The 21,938-nt window shown below is 40.0% G+C and overlaps 1 protein-coding gene across 2 annotated transcripts in view; it reads left to right on the top strand.

Annotated features, from left to right (window-relative positions):
- The window catches only part of LOC126184565 (oxysterol-binding protein-related protein 8), a 211,549-nt gene that overhangs the window by 124,078 nt on the left and 65,533 nt on the right, over positions 1-21,938 (top strand). For both annotated transcript variants that reach the window (XM_049926994.1, XM_049926993.1), the window contains exons 11-12: positions 8,188-8,365; positions 14,107-14,203. In XM_049926994.1, the coding sequence (XP_049782951.1) occupies positions 8,188-8,365; positions 14,107-14,203 (275 nt within the window). The remainder of the gene's footprint in view (positions 1-8,187; positions 8,366-14,106; positions 14,204-21,938) is intronic.

Here is a 21,938-nt window from a genome sequence, read left to right as displayed (position 1 = left end):
CCTCATGGATGGTTGACCAGTCCAAGCTCTTGTGGACTCTGGAGCATCGTATTCAGTCATTTCGGAGAAGTACCATCGCCAGTTGCAGAAAACCGTATTCGTCGACAACAAAACATCTCTGCTGAAGGTGACTAATGGGGAAATGTGTAAAACCTACAGGAACATCTGGGTATAAGTGGCTATATGTAGCCCTTAGAATTCATCATCTTACAAGAGTGTAGTCATGACATCATTCTCGGATGGGACTTTTTGAAAGCTTCTCAGGCAATTATAGATTGTGCTCGCTGTGGTGACTATGTGTGCTGGATGAAGTGATCATTCTTGCAGTCAGCACTAGAAAGGTAACTGTCATGTATCATGCCATGCATTAAACCATGGATCTTGTAGTGGAATGTAAGAGAAGCATACCACTGAAGAATAACTTGGTCATCCCAGACTCTGTCTTCTCATTTAAGAACGGAGTTAACTGTCACTGAGGACAACAGATCCTTCCAAGATGCATGTGCGTAGCAAATGCGGAACCATTAATAGCCGAACAGCTGAGCATCATAGAAATCTCCCATGCCAAGTCTGTGGGCGAAATTGATGCTACCACTAAGAGACAAGATCTTCTAGCTCGACTATCACCAGATCTCACTAAGAAACAACAGAAGACGCTACTTGTCATTCTTCAAGTATTCTCTGAATGCTTCAATCCACAGGTTAAGAGCAAATTAGGCAAATCAACGGTGAAGCACTGGATTAGCTCTAGAGACCATCAACCAATAAGCCAGAGAATATACTGTGTGTCAGCAATGGAATGTCAAATAATTCACAGTGAGGTAGAGAAAATCAAGAGGAATGACATCATTCAGCCTTCACAGAGACTATGGTTGTCACAAGTGGTTCTCGTCAGGAAGAAGGATGGCATTTGGCGCTTTTGTGTTGATTACAGGAAGCTTAGTAAGATAACTAAAAAGGACATTTCCCCCCCTCCACAAATTGATGATACACTAGATTGTCTGAATGGGGCTAAGTTTTTCTCAACCATGGACATGTACTCAGGATAGTGGCAAATCAAAGTAGATGAGGCTGATCGTGAGAAAACTGCATTCATCACCCCTGAGGGCCTGTATAAGTTTAAGGTAATGCCGTTTGGTTTGTGTAATGCACCAGCAACTTTTGAACAGATGATGGATAAGCTTCTAAGTCACCTGAAGTGGACACTGTGTCTTTGTTATTTAGATGACATTATAGTGTTCTCAGAGACATTTGATGAACGCGTAAAAAGACTGAGGGCCATTCTTAAGTGTCTTCAACAAGGCGGACTGAAACAAAAGAAATCAAAATACTTGGACACTTTGTTTCAAACGAAGACCCAGAAAAGGGGAGATCTAGAATGGAATTTCCTATTCCTAAAAGTATTAGAGATGTGATAAGCTTCCTCGGATTATGTTCTTATTACCATCATTTTATCAAAGACTTTTGTATCAAAGCCAGGCCACTCCAAGAGTTGTTAAAAGCTGATGCGAAATTTATCTGGGGTGGTGCTCAACAAGATTCTTTCAATGTGCTGCGAAAAGCTCTGGCAACTGACCCTGTACTTGGTCTGTATGCTGAGAGAGCACCTACAGAACTACACACAGATGCCAGTGGGTATAGGATCAGTGCTGTTCTGGTGCAAATTTCGGGTGTAAAAGAGAAGGTTATAGCCTATGCTTTGAAGACACTTACAAAAATTCGAGAGAAACTACTCAACCGCAGAAAGAGAATGTCTTGCTGTGATCTGGGCCATGTGCAAATTTTGACAGTATCTCTATGGAAGGCCATTCACAGTTGTTACAGACCAACATTCACTTTGTTGGTTGACAGGTCTTCAGGATCCAACAGGGCAACTCGCCAGGTGCGCACTATGTCTTCAAGAGTATGACATTACCATAGTGTACAAAAGTGGAGGAAAACACCAAGATGCCGACTGTCTCTCAAGAAACCCTGTGCACGACCATCAAGACTTTGACGAAGATAGTGACTGTGTTGCTGCACTCCAGGATCTCTCTGCTGAGCAGAAGAAGGGCACCAAGATATCTCAAATTATGCTTGCCTTAAATCGGTCAGAGGATGTGAAAGGACAATTTAAGTTAGTTAATGGATTACTTTGCAAGAAAAACGTTGATCCATTTGGAAAGAGGTGGCTACCAGTGATTCCTAAACACATGCACTTAGATGTTCTACAGAAATTCCATGACACACCTGAGGCCGCACATTTAGGACTTATTAAGACATACAATAGGATCTGCAAGAGATTTTTCTAGCCAGGTGTATTTAGGAGAGTCCATCACTATGTGTCACACTGTCGAGAGTGCCAGAGCAGAAAGGCATTTCCTCAAAAACCACCTGGCTGACTCAAACTTAGCTGAAGCGCCTTTCCAGCATGTTTGGATTGACCTTGGACGATTTCCAACGTCTGCTAGTCCGTAGCTCTCAGCAGTATTTTGCAAGTGTAGTAGGTTGATGCATAGCTTGTCGCAGAACCTCCAAATCTTCCACTCAGCTCAGAATTAGAGCGCCCGCAGTTAGTTCTGGAGACAGTTCTCCACATTACGAGCTTCCTTGAAATTATTTGAGCAAGTCTGGTCTTCTCTTCTTAGTTGCTAGGGTGATTCAACAAGAAATTCAGACCCTAGATGACAGATGTTCTTCATTTCAGCATGCACCATGATCAATGTCCGCAGCTCGTGGCCTAGTGGCTAGTGTTGCTGCTTCTGGATCACAGGGTCCTGGGTTCGATTCTGGGCCGGGTTGGGGATTTTCTCTGCCCGGGGACTGGGTGTTTGTGTTGTCCTCATTATTTCATCTTCGTCATTCATGACAGTGGATCAGTTAGACTGTGCGAAAAAATTGGGACTTTGTACAGGCACTGATGACCGCGCAGTTGGGCGCACCACAAACCAAACATCACCACCACCATGATCAACAGTTGGTTGCACCCTCTTCCCTTTTGGCTCCAGAAACAGTCTCTTCAACATGATGGAAGGGGCCTCCAAGAATACACACACAGTGAACAATATGATCTGTCCCATCGCTTGCTGCAGTTTCCCTAAGGGGTACCATTATTCATCATATGTTTGAATTGCTGATAATTAACAGACCCCTACCTTATTGCTCTTGATTCTTCCTACATCTGCATCAATACTCTGCAAGGCACTGTATATTGCTTTTTTGGCGGAGGTTATGTTGTTCTGCTACTAGTCATTTCCCTTTCTGTTCCAGTTGCATTAAAAGTGAGGGAGCTGCCTATATGCCTCCATATGAACCCTAATCTGTTACCTTACGTTTGTGGTTCTTAAGTGAAATGTACATTGGTGGCAGTAGGGCAAGTCTATGGTCAGCATCAAATGCTGGTTCTCTAAATTTTCTCAATTGTGTTCTTCAAAAAGAACATTGTCTCTCATCAGGGGATTCCAATTTGAGTTCCCGAAGCATCTCCATAATACTTGCATGTTGATCAAACCTCATGGTAACAAATCTAGCAGCCTACTTTTGAATTCCTTTGATGTCTTCCTTTAATCCACCCTCGTGAAGATTCAAAACACTTCAGCAGTAGTCAAGAAAGGGTTGCCATAGTGTCTTACATGCAGTCTCTTTTACAGATAAACCACACTTACCTAAAACTCTCCCAGTAAGCTGAAGTTGAGCATTCACCTTCCATCTACAGTCCTTACATGCTTGTTTCATTCCGTATCTCTTTGCAGCATTATGCTGACATATTTAATTGACCTGACTGTGTCATGTATCACACTACTAATGCTGTATTCGAACTTTATGGTATTGTTTTTCCTACTCATCTCAATTAATTTATATTTTTCTACATTTAGAGGTAACTGCCATTCAGTGCTCCAGACATGAGACATTGGAGCCTTCCCAACAGGTAAAGTGGAACTCGCATCTCATTTTTAGTCTGATGGGGATCCCAGACACTCGAACAATACTCAAGAATGGGTTGCACTAGCATTCTATATGCAATAAAATGAAGATAAGCATTTCCATTCCCTACTACCAACCTGACATCCTCATTCCATTTCGTATCACTTTATAATGTTGCACCTAGATGTTTAATTGATGTGACTGTGTCAAGCAGCACACTTCTAATGCTGTATTCAAATGTTACATGATTGTTTTCCTCCTACTCGTTCACATTAACTTTCATTTTTCTATATTTAGAGTAAGCAGCCACTCATCACACCAACTAGAAATTCTAAGCCACCTTGTATCCTCCTACAGTCACTCAATGAAGACAACATCCCGTACACCACAGTGTCATCAGAAAAAAGCTGTAAATTGCTGTTCACCCCATCACTCGAGTTACATTACAGCATTTCTTGTAATCGTTAACAGTATCATGCTGCCATGGTAAAAAGACTAGGTTGCATCAGACTTTTGCACAAGACTGTTATGTATTTCCATTTAATTTAATTTATAGTGGTGTGGCATGCACTGCCCCAGGTGTTCGTAGTCTTATTCAGGATTTGGCCGTGATTTTCTGATGAAAGCACCACAGCTGTTAGAAGTCCCCAGTAGAAATATCGAGTAATGCTCCCTCTATAGCCATCCATAACTACAAAAATGTTGTCAGTGCAGGATTTCGTGCATGACTGACCTCTTGATTATGTGCTATAAATGTTTGTTGGGATTCATGTCTGGTGATCTGTGTGGCTAGATCATTTGCTCAAATTTTCCAGAATGTTCTTCAAACCAGTCACAAACAATTTTGGCCCAGTGATATGGCGCATTGTCATCCATAAAAATTCCACCATTGTTTGGGAATATGGAGTCCCTGAAGGGCTGCAAATGGTATCAAAGTAGCCAAACGTATCCATTTCCAGTCAGTGATAATGCTTGCACAGTGTCTTGTTGACAACTTTTGTCCATGACTTTGTGGGGTCTGTGCCACACTCAAACTATACCATCAGCTGTTACGAACTGAAATCAAAACTCATCTGACCAGGCCATGCTTGTGCACGTGTCTAGGGTCCAACCGATATAGTCACGAGCTCAGGAGAGCACTGCAAGCGATGTGGTGCCTTTACAAAGGCACTCGCACCAGTCATCTGCTGCCATAGCCCATTAATGCCAAATTTTGCCACACTGTCCCAATGGATATGTTCATTGTATGTCCTACGTTGATTCTTGTGGCTATCTCACACAGTGTTGCTTGTCTGTTAGCACTGACAATTCTATACAAATGCCACTGCTCTCTGTCATTGAGTGAAAGCCATCAGCCATTGCATTGTCCGTGGTGGGAGGTAACGCCTGAAATTTGGTATTTTTGGCACACTCTTGACACTGTGGGTTGCGGAATATTGAATTCCATATTATATCCAAAATGGAATGTCCATTGTGTCTAGCTCCACCTATAAGTCTGTGTTCAAAGCCTGTTAATTCCCATAATGCAACCATGATCGTGTCAGAAACCTTTTCATACGAATCACCTGAGTACAAATAAGAGTTCCACTAATGCACTGCTCTTTCATACCTTGTGTATGCGATACTACTGCCATCTGTTCATATGCATTGTTGTTGTTGTTGTTGTTGTGGTCTTCAGTCCTGAGACTGGTTTGATGCAGCTCTCCATGCTACTCTATCCTGTGCAAGCTTCTTCATCTCCTAGTACCTACTGAAACCTACATCCTTCTGAATCTGCTTAGTGTATTCATCTCTTGGTCTCCCTCTACGATTTTTACCCTCCACACTGCCCTCCAATGCTAAATTTGTGATCCCTTGATGCCTCAAAACATGTCCTATCAACCGATCCCTTCTTCTAGTCAAGTTGTGCCACAAACTCCTCTTCTCCCCAATCCTATTCAATACCTCCTCATTAGTTATGTGATCTACCCACCTTATCTTCAGCATATGCATATGCATATCACTATCTAAAGACTTTTGTCACCTCAGTGTAACATACATTTTTTTTAAAAAATGAGTGGGCATGTTATTTTCAAGTTGATATCTTGTATTGTGCAGTGAATTGTACACTCCTCTCTCTCTCTCTCTCTCTCTCTCTCTCTCTCTCTCTCTCTCTCTCTCTCTCTCAAAGTATATAAAATAATTACCATTATTTCTTAACTGTTGGAATAATTTACTGCAGTCATTACTGTGCTGCACTCAAGAAACTATGCAAGTCTGTTAGAGCTCTGAGTGATCCATAACTTTTACTTTCCATTGGAAAGTAGGTCTTCGTCATGTTGCAGACCCCTGACTCAACATCTTACTGCTTTGGCCCACTCCCATGTTCATTGAACAGAATGATACTAATAGTGTCATGGTTTTCAGCAACACTCATGGCCCACTCCTATTCTATTAGGGAGTTCCTGGGGGGCAAAAAAAGCAAATTCCTTTGTTATGTTGTTGATTATGCTAGTATATACTTGACAGCGTGTTGTCTGTATATGATTCATGGAAATTGTATCTGTTGTTAACTTTTCTGAAGTTAATTTCATGTAGTGACTCATTCCATGACCATGTAGATTTGCTCATCTGTTTGGTCCTATGGAGTTCTCGTGTGTAAAGTAAATGGAAAAACAAAAGAGTTGATAGGGTTTGCCCCTGCAGTGTGTCATTATCAAGTACTGCACTCCTGATGAACTTTGAGGAAAGACTGCTTCTGATTTGCAGTTTCAAACTAGTTGCTTCAATCTTCCCAAACAACTTGAATGGGAGGCACAGAACGGAGACCCATCAAAAGTTCTACGTGATGTCACCTGTTGTATCTGATTTCAGGATGGCTATAGCTTTCACTTATTTACAAGTCTTAGTGATATTGCCTACTTACATTCTGTATTAGTCCCTAGTGCTGGTTTTAAAAGTCACTCAATTTTGATGTCATGGAGTATGTGAAAACCATAGTTATCATCAGAGCAATATAGGGTGAGGTTCTTTTGTAGTACAAGTTGAATGTTGTAATCAGGTGTGGTGTGATTTGCAGTTACTGACCAAGTAGGTCGTACAACAAATGACATCAAATATTTGCTCAAATCTAGGGCCTCGCTGTAGATTTGATCAAAGCAGTCGCTTGTCTTCTGTTCACTGCAATGTGACATGTTACCACATTCAGCACTAACATCGCTGCAGCATTCTGTCATCTGTAGTGTTTTTATAAACATTGCCGGTAAATACAATTGGTGTGTACTGACAACTACAAAATTAATAGAGATGTATGAAGCTGATAAGGCACTTAATAACATGAGGCATGCTGAATACAAAAATATATTAAGAAGATTGGAGACCTGACGTAACTTAACCTAACTCTCTCCTGTAGAAAGGAATCTGAATGTTACAGTGAGCCTGTCTTCTGCAGATATAGCAGTTCTTAAGTGAGTGTTGTGCTGTGTGATATGAGGACATATAGACATGCATGCTCATCCATTCTTAAGTAATTGATGTACGATTTGATGCCCTCCACTATAAGCTCACGTAACAAGTTTTGTTGAATGCTTTTATCGTGTCGTCATGAAACCTACCGCTTCACCCAGGTATGTTTCCTTGCTGCGGTTAATAACAAGTTGTTGTTGTCAGCCATCTTGAACTTTGACGAAAAATATGACTACAGTGTAATTCCTCTTTTTAGCGCCACATCAAAGATCTTTGTCAAATATATTTGATGAATATTGATCACATCTTTGATCAGATCTTTGACAAAGAAATTTGATAGTGTAATATCGGCCTAAGGCCCTGCTGTAGATAATGTTAGATTTTTTTGCGCATTTTAATTAAAGCTGTATAAATGCATTAAGTCGGGTTTTTACGGATACATTGCCCCAGGTACTACTATTGTGATAGTCTTTTGAACAGTCAACTAATTGTATAGACGGTTTGATTTGTTTTAATTTCTTAGCAGTGGAATGCTTTGATAACTTAAGATTTGTCTCTTAGAATTGTACTCGTAGCAAATTTATTGGCAGAATCATTGTTTCATTCTTTAATTTGTAAATTTTTAAAAGCAGAACTGTTGGTAGCTGCCCCCACCTTCCTCCCCACTCCCCCTACCCCTCCTACCCCCCCTACCCTCCTCCCCCCTCACCCCCTCCTCCTCCTCCTCCTCCTCCTCCTCCTCCTCCTCTTTCTCTTTCTCCATCCTCTCCCTCATGTGTGTGCATATGATCAATGTCTCTCATCAATAAGCATCATTAGTAACTGCTGCAATTTATTCAGGGCAGTACTGGAGGATGATGCCTTTACCAGAATGAAGGGTGTTGTAAAATGGTACCTGTCGGGTCTTTATAAAAAACCAAAAGGCTTAAAGAAACCTTACAATCCAATCCTTGGTGAAACATTCCGCTGTTACTGGGAGCATCCAAATTCATCTCGGACTTTTTATATTGCTGAACAGGTATTTCCACTATAATTTTGTCTATTTGGTATGTATCTCATTAAGATGTGTTATTTTACTTTCTAAAAGCAAATAAATGTAATGTGGTAAGTATTTCATTGACTTATGCAGTAGTGTTCTGCTGTTTTGTATGATCTGTTTGAAACACTCTTTTATTATTGATGATATGTATAGCAATATGGTATTTTTCTTTTAATTTATTGTGGATTTGGTGAAAGCTTTGAGTCTTGTACATCCTCAATACCTGATCTGATTTCGTACTCCCATTTTCATTTTAGGGAGGTACAATTAGCATAAGACACTCAAGCCGAGTTAAAGTACTTGTATATGAACAGTATTGTGTAATATACAGTTGCTTTCAGTGAATTACATCCCCAAAACTAACAGGGTGAACCTGAAGTATTTCTGCAGGGAACAGGAGTTTTCCAAGAGAGAAGCTTTCAAATTGTACATGAAAAACTGTGGTATAACTTTGAAGTCCAGTGATTACCTATTGAATATGTCTGTTGAAGGCTGTTGTGTCGTTTTGAGAATGTAACTTAAGGATGTGCTCACGACATAAAACTAACGATGGTATTCTAATTACAGTCTTCAGCTTCTGTAAGAAGTTTTTGGGTTTGTGCCTTCCATTAGAGCTTCTTATATAACATATTCGATAGCCAGTAACCCCCCCCCCCCCCCCCTTTTACGCATTTCATTGGATTGACCCAAAAAAGTGTAAGATACAGGAACGCATAGAAAACACTAAAAGTGAAAATGAATGGATTACTCTTACTGTCATTTTCTTTATATTGTTCAAAATCTGAAATAATTGTTTTAATTTCTTTCTAACAGCAATTAGCTCTACTTGTCTCTCCACAGGATATGAGGCATAAAACACACTATCATCACCTGATGCACTAACAATGTACTGTCTCAAAATGTTAATAACCTCCATAGCTTCTCTACTGCTTGGCATAACTGGTTCTTGTTCATCTGCTTCATGATCCTCTTCACTAGTCACCTCTCTCTTCCCTTCTTCAAATGTTTGCTAATGGTGCTCTCTGCTGTTGGCACCTGTGAAATGATGACTGAAACATCAACACCAGCATACTCTTAAAATGTAAACAATATGCCTATCACAGAAAAATCTATAGGCTCGGGCAAATCTTCTTCCAGTGATTCTGGTGTGTCTTCTGTGAACTTAAATCCTGCATTCATGAAACAGATAGAAACAGTTTTGGCTACATAATGCATGGCATCCAAAAGTGATATGGTCATAGATTTTGGGTCCGTGCCATTATCGTGCATAAATATAGTCTTCTGAACAAGCATTTTTCAATATTTACATTTAAATGAATGGATGATTAACAGATCTAATGATTAAAGCTCACTCATACAAATAGGAGGCAGTAACACTGACTTCATATTTCTGAGCCTCAGATTGTCAGGATGTGCTGGATATCTGTCAAATAGCAGCATTATTTTCCTATTTTTTTGCCCCCGTCTTAGCGTCCAGTGCATGTGTGGTGGATGTGAAAATGGAACCAGTTACCCATGAACTGCTGTTGGAGTAATAATGAGTGGGCAGAGTCCTCACATTTTTTTGAAAAACCTTGCCTTTTTAAATGTACCAGTTACCAAAGAAGATAAGTTTTTAGACCCATCAGCATAGACCTCTGCTTACTCAGTTTCTCACTGTGGCATTTCTCACTTTTACAACATACGATCTTAGTTGGTAACACGTTATAAAAAAAAAAAGAGGACCAGTTTCATTAACGTTAAAATTGTTTTTTGATGATAATCTTTAAAGATATTTTGCAGTTCTTTTTTACATTGGTCCACAGTTCCACTATAAACATTTACATTTTTACCACACCATTGGTTGTATACATTATGAAGAGTTTTAAATCAGTCGATCCTACCATTCGGTGCTGTGAAGTTGCTGATCCCCATTTTTGCAGCAAATTGAAGTGCCCTTTCTCCGAGTACATTGCTATCAAGTAGAATTCCCAACACTCTTGCTAACAAACCACTCTGCAACAAGTTTATTCGAAAGATCATATGCTGATGGCTGAATGTATTTATGCTTTTTTCCCATGGAACCAGACTCTCACATATTGATTTCATTGTTGGTGCAGTTTCTCTCTGTCACATCCAGGGTGCAAACAGAATGTCCTAGGTCCTTTGATAGATATATATATATATATATATATATATATATATATATATGTGGCACTGTTTAAAGTTACAATAGAATGTAACTTTTACACTACTGTTTGTTTGCTTTTCATTACCAGTACAGTACTATTTTTCTGGGGTGGTTAGAATTATAGCTCCCTTCTTGCATTCAAAGAAGCAGTCACTATATGGAAAAGGTAGAATATAAATTTTTCTGGCTGCTCTTAGTGAAGTTTAATCTAATTGCACTTTTTGTTTCAGAATTCTTAATTATATGTGCAGCAAACATTTATTATTTAGCGACTAAAAGACTAGGAAAGCATAGTTCTTTTCATTATTGCAACTTAAATGATCCGACAGTAATGACCCTAATAGCAATGTTCATTCTGCTCTTTGCGCTGTTACAACAGGATTAATTGAATTTCACAATCATTTATACAAATAAACCCTGCTTTTGAAGACTGGTCCCTGTAATGGACTTTCATGAATCGTCGTTACTTCTGCATAAAATATGCTAATCCGTACTAGACGCACAGTCTTAGGTTGGTACAACCTGATGTTATACATAAATGTTCCTCCTGGAGATGCTCTGTAACAAGACAACAATTTCTGCCCTTTTTCTCACCCAAGGCATCCCTAAGTCGAGTGACCTCCTTGTTGGCAACAAGCTGTACATTTCATGCCTATTGTTCTCTGTTTACAAAGGCTGCCAACTTTAGTGTTTTAAACAACATTGTGTTAAAAGTTTTGTTTACTGTAATTTCATAATGATTATCAATAATAGGTCTCACATTAGAACACGAATGTCTTTAAATGTGTTTTCATGAAAGACTTTTGCTTACATGTTTTATTTACACTACTGGATATGATCGGAACGAAGAAGGAAATGCACATTTGTGTGTTTCAGCACTCAGCCATTGTCTTTGTTATAATCACAAAGGCAGTGACTGAGTGCTGAAACACACAAATGCATGCATGTGTTTCTGTCTTCATTCTTACCATGTCCAATGGTGTAAATAAAACACAGAAGCAAGTCTTTTGTGAGACATTTTATTCATTATCACTTTAACATAATGGTAAATAAAGCTTACAACACAGTATTGGTTAAAACACTAAAGCTGTCTGTCTTTATAAACAGAGAACAATAGGCACAAAATCTACAGCTTACTGCTGACATGGAGGCCACTCAGTTCATTCATATCCTGGGAGAGAAAGAGGTCAAAAATTTTCCTTGTGTTATGGAGCATCTTGAAAAGGAATGTTTACATCTGACATTAGGTCTTACCAGCCTAAGACTGCATGACTAATATGGATCAGCGTTTTTCATGCATAAGTAACGATGATTCATGAAACCCATTATAGAGACAACTGTCTTCAAAAGTAGTGTTTATCTGTATAAATGACTGTGATATTAAATTAAAGATGTTGTATTACAATGCAGTGAGCAGAAGGAAGGTTGCTACTAGAGTCACTGTTGTCAGATTATGATTATCATTAAGGAAGTGACTCAGCATACTTTCCCATCCTTCCAACCACTGTGAACGTATAACACAGGTGGCTGTGGCGCAGTGCACCAACAATGAAAATCTTGCTTACTGCACTAATGCTAGATTACCTTATAAGTAACTTTGCATATAGGCTGCATTTTCTGCTTTGTTCCAAGGCTGACTGTGAGCAGGAATATGATGCACTTTTTCGAGAACTCTGTATGAAAATAACACAGAATAATTAATGATGGGAAAGAATTGTATTGAGAGAATATGACTTCTATATGGACCAACAAAAAAGAACATAAAAAGTGGGAAAATGTAAACTGCAGGAATGTAAAAATGGGTTTTGCTGTGTATGGTGTCTTCTGCTGTACTAATTGTTCTACCATAGTAAGAGAATTGACTGTCTGTGCAAGTTGAATGGTAATGAACTGGATGCACTTCCTTTGTTAAAATTGAAGGTCAGCTTATAAGTAGTGATCCAAGAGTTGATTCTCTCCATGTAATGATTTGATTTTGTTTTATTTTTTAAATCTGTAAGACATGTACTTGCATCACACGATAAGATGGCTTAAGAATCGTCTGCTACAGTTAAGTCCAGTAGTTAGTGTATATTAGGGAAAAGAACATAACACTGAAAGCAATGGAAGGCTGTATCATTAATTTCATAATTTCTTAATTTCCACTTATGGAAATGCTAAGTGTTACATCTTGAAGCTCCAGGCTGTGAGGATATTCTTCGCATAACAAAAACTGAATGATTCAACTTTCATTTCATTTGGAACTGATATCCTTCATCTGTATGGGATGTGACACCCCACCCCGTCCCCCTCCCACCAGTGCCATGGGCATGGATACACTCTTGTGTTCATTGTGACATGGAAGCAAACAGCCTTTGAATGTCATCTTGACAAATTTCTCACCATGACAGAAACACAGACTGGGCAGGCTGGTTAAGGACCTGAATATTTCTCAATTTATGATATGAATTGCAGTTCTGTTTTACATTATCCTGCTGGAATATGCCATATGGTTCCTGATCATAAGTGATATTAAACGTCCTTACAAAAATTACCAAATCACTCCTGTTATCCTGTTCAATAGCTCCCTACACCACAATTCCAGGAGTGTCAGAGGTACAGGACTCGAGAATCATTCCTTCCCTTGATGTTTTGTCAAGTTGTGCAATCTGACTACCATAAGCACAAGCAAGACTCATTGTGAAACACCCAGAATGCATCTAATGTCCCAGATGACTCAGACAGTGTGCAAGTCTCTCTTGTCTGTTAGTTTATTAAATACATTGTCCTAAAAGGTCAAAAGATCCTAGAAAAATTTCTCTCGTAACTGTATGTGAAACATCTGCCAAGTATTCCTCAGTAAACAAATTTGCCTTATCACCATACTTCGTGGAAACCACACATGCCATGGATAACTGTTTAGTAAATGACTATGAGCCTGTGGAGACTGAAACATACCTCACAGTGTTAATTTGCAATTGACTGAAATAAAGACAAATACTTTTTAACACAGGTTAATATTTAAGATGGAACAACATTTCATGTACTTGTTGAAGTAAATTGACAAAGTATTCAAATTTGTATCTGAGTAATTGCACAGTGCCATGAAGTGTGTTTGGGACATGCTGTATGGTGACTAGTAGCACATGAGACAATTCTAAATATAATATTTGCTGTGGTTTATATACATCATGATGACTACTTTTCTTTGCAGGAAAATGTGTGGTGATTTCTCATGTGTAACTGTTAAAATACATATTGCCCTTTGGATAGAAGAATGCTAAATAGAACTTCCTCTATCTGACTCCCCAGATGTCACGTAGCCCCACAAAGATAGTCAGTAACATGGAGGACAAAAACTTACATCTTATACTGAATACGAAGTAGTCCAAGATAGAATAAAACAATTCTATTTGCATTCAAAATAGATTAAAACATTGTTTACATGCTGTGAAAATTTATCAGACAAGTTGTTTTGTATTCTTAGATATGTCTGTTCTTGCCCATTTACATTTGTTCTGTATCAACTTTGAATATTCATCAGTGTAATGGTTTTTCTTTCGTGTTACAGATTTCACATCATCCTCCAGTGTCAGCATTTTATGTAACCAATCGGAGAGATGGATTCTGCATCAGTGCCTCAATTTTAGCAAAATCAAAATTCTATGGTAAGAACTAAATATATGGGTGGTGAACATATTTTAACTTTTTTCCCCAGTCATGCTTCTGGATTTTGATGCAGAGATTTGCCTGCATGTGCTTAGATAGTAAGTGTATGTTTATCACAAGAGTCACTGTGATCTCCAGCCCCATTACTTAATTGCTGCTTGAGCTGCAACCACAAAAACCAGCATATACTTGACAGCAAATACTGTGTGCTGTTGTTTCAATTGCAGAAAGCCCATCAGAAACTAGAAAGGAAAGGAAAAGAAAGGAAATAGAGAAAAAGTGTTGATAGCTGGCATAGCTGAGTAACATAATTTTCAAGTAACTTCCAAATACTATTATTAAATCGTAGTGAATATTTCACAGCCATCTGTACCGTGAATTTTCTTGCCCGTATGTCAATCTTTGCTGCTAACTATGTGAGTAAGTAGTAATCACTTCCTTGCCCCGTTTACTGAACAAAAATATTCTCCTGTGTTTCATAAATTTTCTTTGTAAGAAAGGAGTCACTAATGCTGCAATGGTCTTGTGGTTAATAAAATCTTCTTAGTCTTCACGACATGTCAAGTTGTTAAAATCCCATGAGCTTCAGCTGAGGTTTTCTGACTCATTGCCAAGTTGTAACTGACTTCCACGTCATTAATGAACTAATCATTGTGTAGTCATGCTGCAACAGTGACATCACTAGTGCTCAGCCCATTTCAAAATATGACAATATTTTCATCCCATGTTCCCACACCCATTTCAATCTTGTCAGGGTTGAATCTACACTCCTGGAAATTGAAATAAGAACACCGTGAATTCATTGTCCCAGGAAGGGGAAACTTTATTGACACATTCCTGGGGTCAGATACATCACATGATCACACTGACAGAACCACAGGCACATAGACACAGGCAACAGAGCATGCACAATGTCGGCACTAGTACAGTGTATATCCACCTTTCGCAGCAATGCAGGCTGCTATTCTCCCATGGAGACGATCGTAGAGATGCTGGATGTAGTCCTGTGGAACGGCTTGCCATGCCATTTCCACCTGGCGCCTAAGTTGGACCAGCGTTCGTGCTGGACGTGCAGACCACGTGAGACGACGCTTCATCCAGTCCCAAACATGCTCAATGGGGGACAGATCCGGACATCTTGCTGGCCAGGGTAGTTGACTTACACCTTCTAGAGCACGTTGGGTGGCACGGGATACATGCAGACGTGCATTGTCCTGTTGGAACAGCAAGTTCCCTTGCCGGTCTAGGAATGGTAGAACGATGGGTTCGATGACGGTTTGGATGTACCGTGCACTATTCAGTGTCCCCTCGACGATCACCAGTGGTTACGGCCAGTGTAGGAGATCGCTCCCCACACCATGATGCCGGGTGTTGGCCCTGTGTGCCTCGGTCGTATGCAGTCCTGATTGTGGTGCTCACCTGCACGGCGCCAAACACGCATACGACCATCATTGGCACCAAGGCAGAAGCGACTCTCATCGCTGAAGACGACTCGTCTCCATTCGTCCCTCCATTCACGCCTGTCGCGACACCACTGGAGGCGGCTGCACGATGTTGGGGCGTGAGCGGAAGACGGCCTAACGGTGTGCGGGACCGTAGCCCAGCTTCATGGAGACGGTTGCGAATGGTCCTCGCCGATACCCCAGGAGCAACAGTGTCCCTAATTTGCTGGGAAGTGGCGGTGCGGACCCCTACGGCACTGCGTAGGATCCTACGGTCTTGGCGTGCATCCATCCGTCGCTGCGGTCCGGTCCCAGGTCGACGGGCACGTGCACCTTCCGCCGACCACTGGCGACAACATCGATGTACTGTGGAGACCTCACGCCCCACGTGTTGAGCAATTCGGCGGTACGTCCACCCGGCCTCCCGCATGTCCACTATACGCCCTCGCTCAAAGTCCGTCAACTGCACATACGGTTCACGTCCACGCTGTTGCGGCATGCTGCCAGTGTTAAAGACTGTGATGGAGCTCCGTATGCCACGGCAAACTGGCTGACACTGACGGCGGCGGTGCACAAATGCTATGCAGCTAGCGCCATTCGATGGCCAACACCGCGGTTCCTGGTGTGTCCGCTGTGCCGTGCGTGTGATCATTGCTTGTACAGCCCTCTTGCAGTGTCCGGAGCAAGTATGGTGGGTCTGACACACCGGTGTCAATGTGTTCTTTTTTCCATTTCCAGGAGTGTAAGTTGCTGACTGCCATCTTTATTGAGGGTGTTTCCTGAGATTGAAATTATAATCTTCTCCAGTTGCTATTCTGTCCAAGAATTCATCCAGTCTTGTAATGACAGATATGATGCTTCTTGCAGTTTAGTGTCATTTTTTTAAAGTGTCTTCTGTCACAGCTGAATTCAGAGGATGGGATAGGCGTAAACACGTCTGTGTTCTATCTCACATTGCTCCACAGTGCGCAGTGTGCACTGTTTGTCTGGTGTAATAGTAATTTTACCTATGCTGGGCATTATGGTTGTTTTCCATTCACCCTTCCAATTATCTTTGAAGCCTTTCGCTGTATTGATAATTAATTTTTTGGGTATTTTTATGCTTTCTCATAGATTATTTCACTTTTTGCATCTCCCTTTACACCGTAATAATTAATAGGAGTTCTGGCAATAATAAATAATTGCCATCCATTATGTATTTCTGGTGTATCTTCCATTTAGAACTGAGAATTTCATTTATACATGTACAATATCTGGTTTCTTAATTTTCCACTTCCAGTTCATTATGAGTATTAGTGCTGCTGATAAATGGAAGTAATTCACATATTTTACCCATTGTGTTATTTCAGTTGACACACAGAGAGAGAGAGAGAGAGAGAGAGAGAGAGAGAGAGAGAGAGAGAACAAATCCCAATTGCACCTCTGGTTTAGCCCCTCCATCCTGCCCAAAACAGAACTGATGTATTTGTGTTTCACTTTGAAGAGAGCAATGTTTGAAGCCTTCAACAATTACTGTAGAAGACTATTATTAAAAAGTGTTTGACAAAACACACAGAAATTCAGGTTGTATGTAAAGATTGTTGCTGTTGGTGGTATCAAAGTTAGTGTCCAGATACTCGTAAGTGAGACAGGGATGAAACTGAGGGCAGCAAAATAACAGAAGAACTGCTGAACTCGGGTTTTCAAGTGTTCCTTCACAAGTGAAAACCCAGGAGTATTGCTTGTATCTAACTCTTGCACCACTACAAAATTTGATATAGATATCAGTGCCAGTGGTGTTGAGAAACAGCTGAAATCACTAAAATTGACCAAAGCTCCAGTGCCAAAATGGGGTACCTATCAGATTCTGTACCAGATATGTGGCTGAGATATCCTCTCTCTTAACTATAATCTACCATAGATCCCTCAAAAAACTGTTCCCAGTATTTGGGAGAAAGGGTATCAAAAGTGATCAACAAAACTGTCCCCTATTATCCTTGACATCTGTTTGTTATAAAACCTAAGAACATAGTCTTACCTCAAATATAATGAGGTATCTCGAACAGAATGACCTCCTCCATGCCAACCAGCATGGAATCTGAAAACAGTGATTGTGTGAAACCCAAGCCATTTCAGAACAGTCAGGTAGATGTAGGACTTTCAATTTCTGAAACACAATAGACTCAGTACCACAGCTATGCCTATTATCAAAAGTAAAATTGTTTGGGGTGTCAAGTGAGTTTTGTGACTGGGTTGAGAATTTTTTAAGAGTGGGTGCAGCAAACTATGGAGAGTAACTTTGGGTGTGCCACAGGGAAGTGTAATATGACCCTTATTGTTCATGTTAAATATTAATGACCTTTCATACAATATTAATAGTATCCTCAGACTTCTCATTAATATTAAAACTCTAGGTAACCTCTTAAGCAACATTTTGAACAGACGGTGGTTTAAAGTACACCAAGGTGAAAAGAAGAGCACATGGCATGTACTCAGTGATGAGTTACCTCAAGGTTCTGTTTTTGCTCTGGTGTTGTTCAGTCTCTTCACCTGCTGAATTTTACCTGCCGGAAATTCCATTATGCAGATGACCTTGAAATTTCATGTCAGAGTGAAGTTCCTTCTGAGTGTGAACAACACCGAACAAACGGCCTCACCAAATTTTATGAATATTTTCAGACATGGTGACTTAGAACTAATGTTTCTAAAACAGAAGTGTGTCTTTCCCACTTCTTTAATCACTTAGCACCAGCAAAGATCACCACACAGTTTGCTTGTCTTGGCATAGTCAAATATAATGATATGTCAAAATACTTTGGGGTAACATTAGACAGAAAACTGTCAGGAGATAAATACCTCTACACCACAGCTAAGAAGATACAAACACGAGTGAACCTGATGAGGAAGCTGGCAGGTAGCACATTGAGAGCAAATATGTCAGTTCTCTGAGGAGAACCCCGTGCATTGGTATACTCTGCAGCAAAGTTTTTGCTAACCAGTTTGGCTCCATAGCATTCACGTGAAGAAAGTTGATGTTCATGTGAACGCTGCTAGGAAAACCATTAGTGGCACAGTCAGTTCTGCACCTACAAGCTGGCTACCAATACTATCAAACACATATCCAGCTAATCTTCCTCAAAAGGCAGCTCTCTACAATATTTGCCAGCAAGTTTTGAAAAATGAGTCAATTCCTCATCATGAAGAATTACTTCAGCTGCCTAGAAACACCTCAAATCTGGAAGGCCAGTATATGGAGGAGTCCAAATGCTCTCCACTGGGCTATACTGTAACACTGAGTGGAGATGTGAGTGGCAAGCCAAATAAAGCCAGAATTATGAACTTATTGACTACCCAGTTGCTACAGTTCCGGGCTTCTATCATCTGAGGGAGGTGTGGGTACAGCTTAACGGACACTGAGCTGAAGAAGGTATGTGCAAATACAACATGCACAAGTGGCACTCTTGCACTGACAGTACATGTGACTTTGGTGGCATTCAGAAAGCAAGTCACATTGTGAGTGAGTGTCCTAACAGACGATTACCTGGTGGTATCGAGAGTCAATGAGGTGCTCTACTGGGTTGAGTCTTGAGACATTCATGTGTTGTCTTGGCCGTCTGATATTTATACAGTGTAAACAGTTGCACAGGTGAATTCTTTTGTTTAAATGTGTATTTGGTTTCTTGTAATTGATGACGATGACGGTGATAACCAGTAATTAAGTACTGTGTGAAAAAAGCTGCACAAATATTCTATCAGATCTTGGAAAGACTAGCAACTTGCTTTAAATGACCAAAAATGTAGAATTTTGCACTTCAGAAAATGAGATGATGATGCATCCTATGACTACAGTTTCATAGATTCACAGTTAAAATCAGTCAACTCATATTAATACCTGGATGTAGGGATATGAAAGGGAGTGATAACACAGACTCAGTCATAGAGAAAACAAGTGACAGAATTTGGTTTATTGGTAGACTGCTAGGGAAATTCAATCAGTCTACAAAGCAGATAGCTTGCAAATCACTTGTGTGGCCCATCCTAGAATACTGCTCAAGTGTGTGGGACCTGTATCTTATAGGACTAACAGGGGACATTGAACGAATACAGAGAAGTCACAGGTTTGTTTGACATATGGGAGAGTGTCACAGAGATACTGAAGAAAATGAACTGGCAGATATTCAAAGATAGATGCAAACAGTCCCAAGAAAGCCCACTTACAAAATTTCAATAACTAGCTTTAAACAATGACTCCATAAATATACTGCTATCCTCCATGTATCGCTCCTGTAGGGATCATGAGTACTAGAGTAGATTAATTACAGCACACACAGAGGCATGTAAACATTCATTCTTCCCACTCTCCATATGTATATGGAAGAGGTTTAGATTTAGATGAAGATAACTTGTTGTCAATAGTCAGTCCCTAGAGTCCGTATTTCTTAGCAAATTTGGCAATAGGGTCCATGTGTGTGTTGTTACTGTGTCAGTAACTTTACCAATCTTTGTTGTTGGTTATTCACTGATATTAGTAGAGGAAGCTAACATGAATGAATTAGGACTGGACAAGTTTATAGATGAATTCTCTGATCGTGTACATATCTACAAATCAGCTTAGTCATCTAGTGGTGATTCAGAGACAAAACACAGTATAGGTACTGAAGATGATGAGCAGGTTGGTCCAACAGATGGTAATGTAAACAACAGTAACATGCAGTAAAAATCAAAAGATGCATCATTATTTGTATTCAACAAGAATGTGGGGTTGAGATTTAGCTTGTATAATTTTGACATTAGTGCACTTATTCATTTGTTCACCCTCACACTTCTGAAGAGCTTATTCTGTTGGTGGTTGAACAAAGGAATGTATATCCAAGACAGGAAGTGAAAAAAATGTTTGAGGAGAACATCAGCTTGGCTATTAAGGATGAAGGGACAGAGTTGATTATGAATTGAAAGTGTTTCTGAGACTGTTGCTGCATGTGGGACATAGGACTCTATAATGTATTAGATTGACAGTCTTTTGAAACAGTAACATTTTGGCAATTTTTTATGATGATGAATAAATTCAAACAGTTATTGAGATACCACACTTCTCAGATAATTCATTAAAATCCATTAACCAACCCAACAAAATTAAACCTGTTGAAAAGCAATGTATGCGGTAGTTATATTCCAGACAAGAAGTTCTGCATTTGTGGATTGAAAGTTTAGCAGTGTAGTTGTTAATTTTTCATGTATTATACCAAACAAAAACATGAGTATGATGTAAAGCTTTACTAACTCTGTGAACTAATTTATGCAGTTCTCAAAATAAGACAAAGATGCCTGGTGCACCTGGAATTGTTGTACACATGATAGAAGCCTACTTGAAACAAGGATGTGTGCTTTATGTGGACAATTTTTTATAGCTCTTTAGCCTTGACAAAACTACTTACTTGTAAAAGCTATGTATGCGGAATATTACATAACAACAGAAAGGCTGGTAACTTAAGCAGTACAATACCCAGAAAATTTTCGCGTTAAGTATAATAACTGGTTGCTCTGAAACTAAAGAAAGGTTAAATGGTATGGTAAAGAAATGACAGTGTATTTATTTGGCCATCAGAATCTGATTCCTGGTTACCTGAGGCAAAAATGGCTCCAAATAGCTCTGAGCACTATGGGACGCAACTGCTGTGGTCATAAGTCCCCTAGAACTTAGAACTACTTAAACCTAACTAACCTAAGGACATCACACACATCCATGCCCGAGGCAGGATTCGAACCTGCGACTGTAGCGGTCGTGCGGTTCCAGACTTTAGCGCCTTTAACCGCTCGGCCACTCCGGCTGGCAGGCAAAAATGGTATGAGGATTTTTCCACCTGGATCACAACGCCGTGGTTTTCCTGCCTGCAGTGTTCTTGAGCCATGGTTAGGTGTTTCAAATTCATTTCACTGATCCAAACTCAAAGAAGGGCAGTATAAATAGTCACAGGCTTGTTTGATCCATGGGCAAGCATCGTGAAAGGACCCTCTGTGGTTTAATATTCAAATTCAGGAAATGATGAGGGAAAAGATATTGTTGCACACTCATTTGAAAAAGGAATGCGCATATGTTGATGGGCAAAAGTTAGTAGAAATCCGTGCATCCGTAAGATCAAATCACGAAGCGTACAACGTCCACTTTCATACCTTAGGGAAATATCTTGCCGAGAATGCGAGAAAATTCTGGTCTTAAGTACAATCACTAGTTGGGATGAAGGCTTCTATCGAGTCACTTGTCATCCAGTCGAGGGTGAAGATGTTGTGGTCTTCAGTTCTGAGACTGGTTTGA

Source organism: Schistocerca cancellata, chromosome 4 (assembly GCF_023864275.1).
Source record: "Schistocerca cancellata isolate TAMUIC-IGC-003103 chromosome 4, iqSchCanc2.1, whole genome shotgun sequence".
Taxonomy (NCBI): Eukaryota; Metazoa; Arthropoda; class Insecta; order Orthoptera; family Acrididae; genus Schistocerca; species Schistocerca cancellata.
The sequence above is the reverse complement of the archived record's forward strand: the minus strand, read 5'-3'. Positions and strand labels throughout refer to the sequence as shown.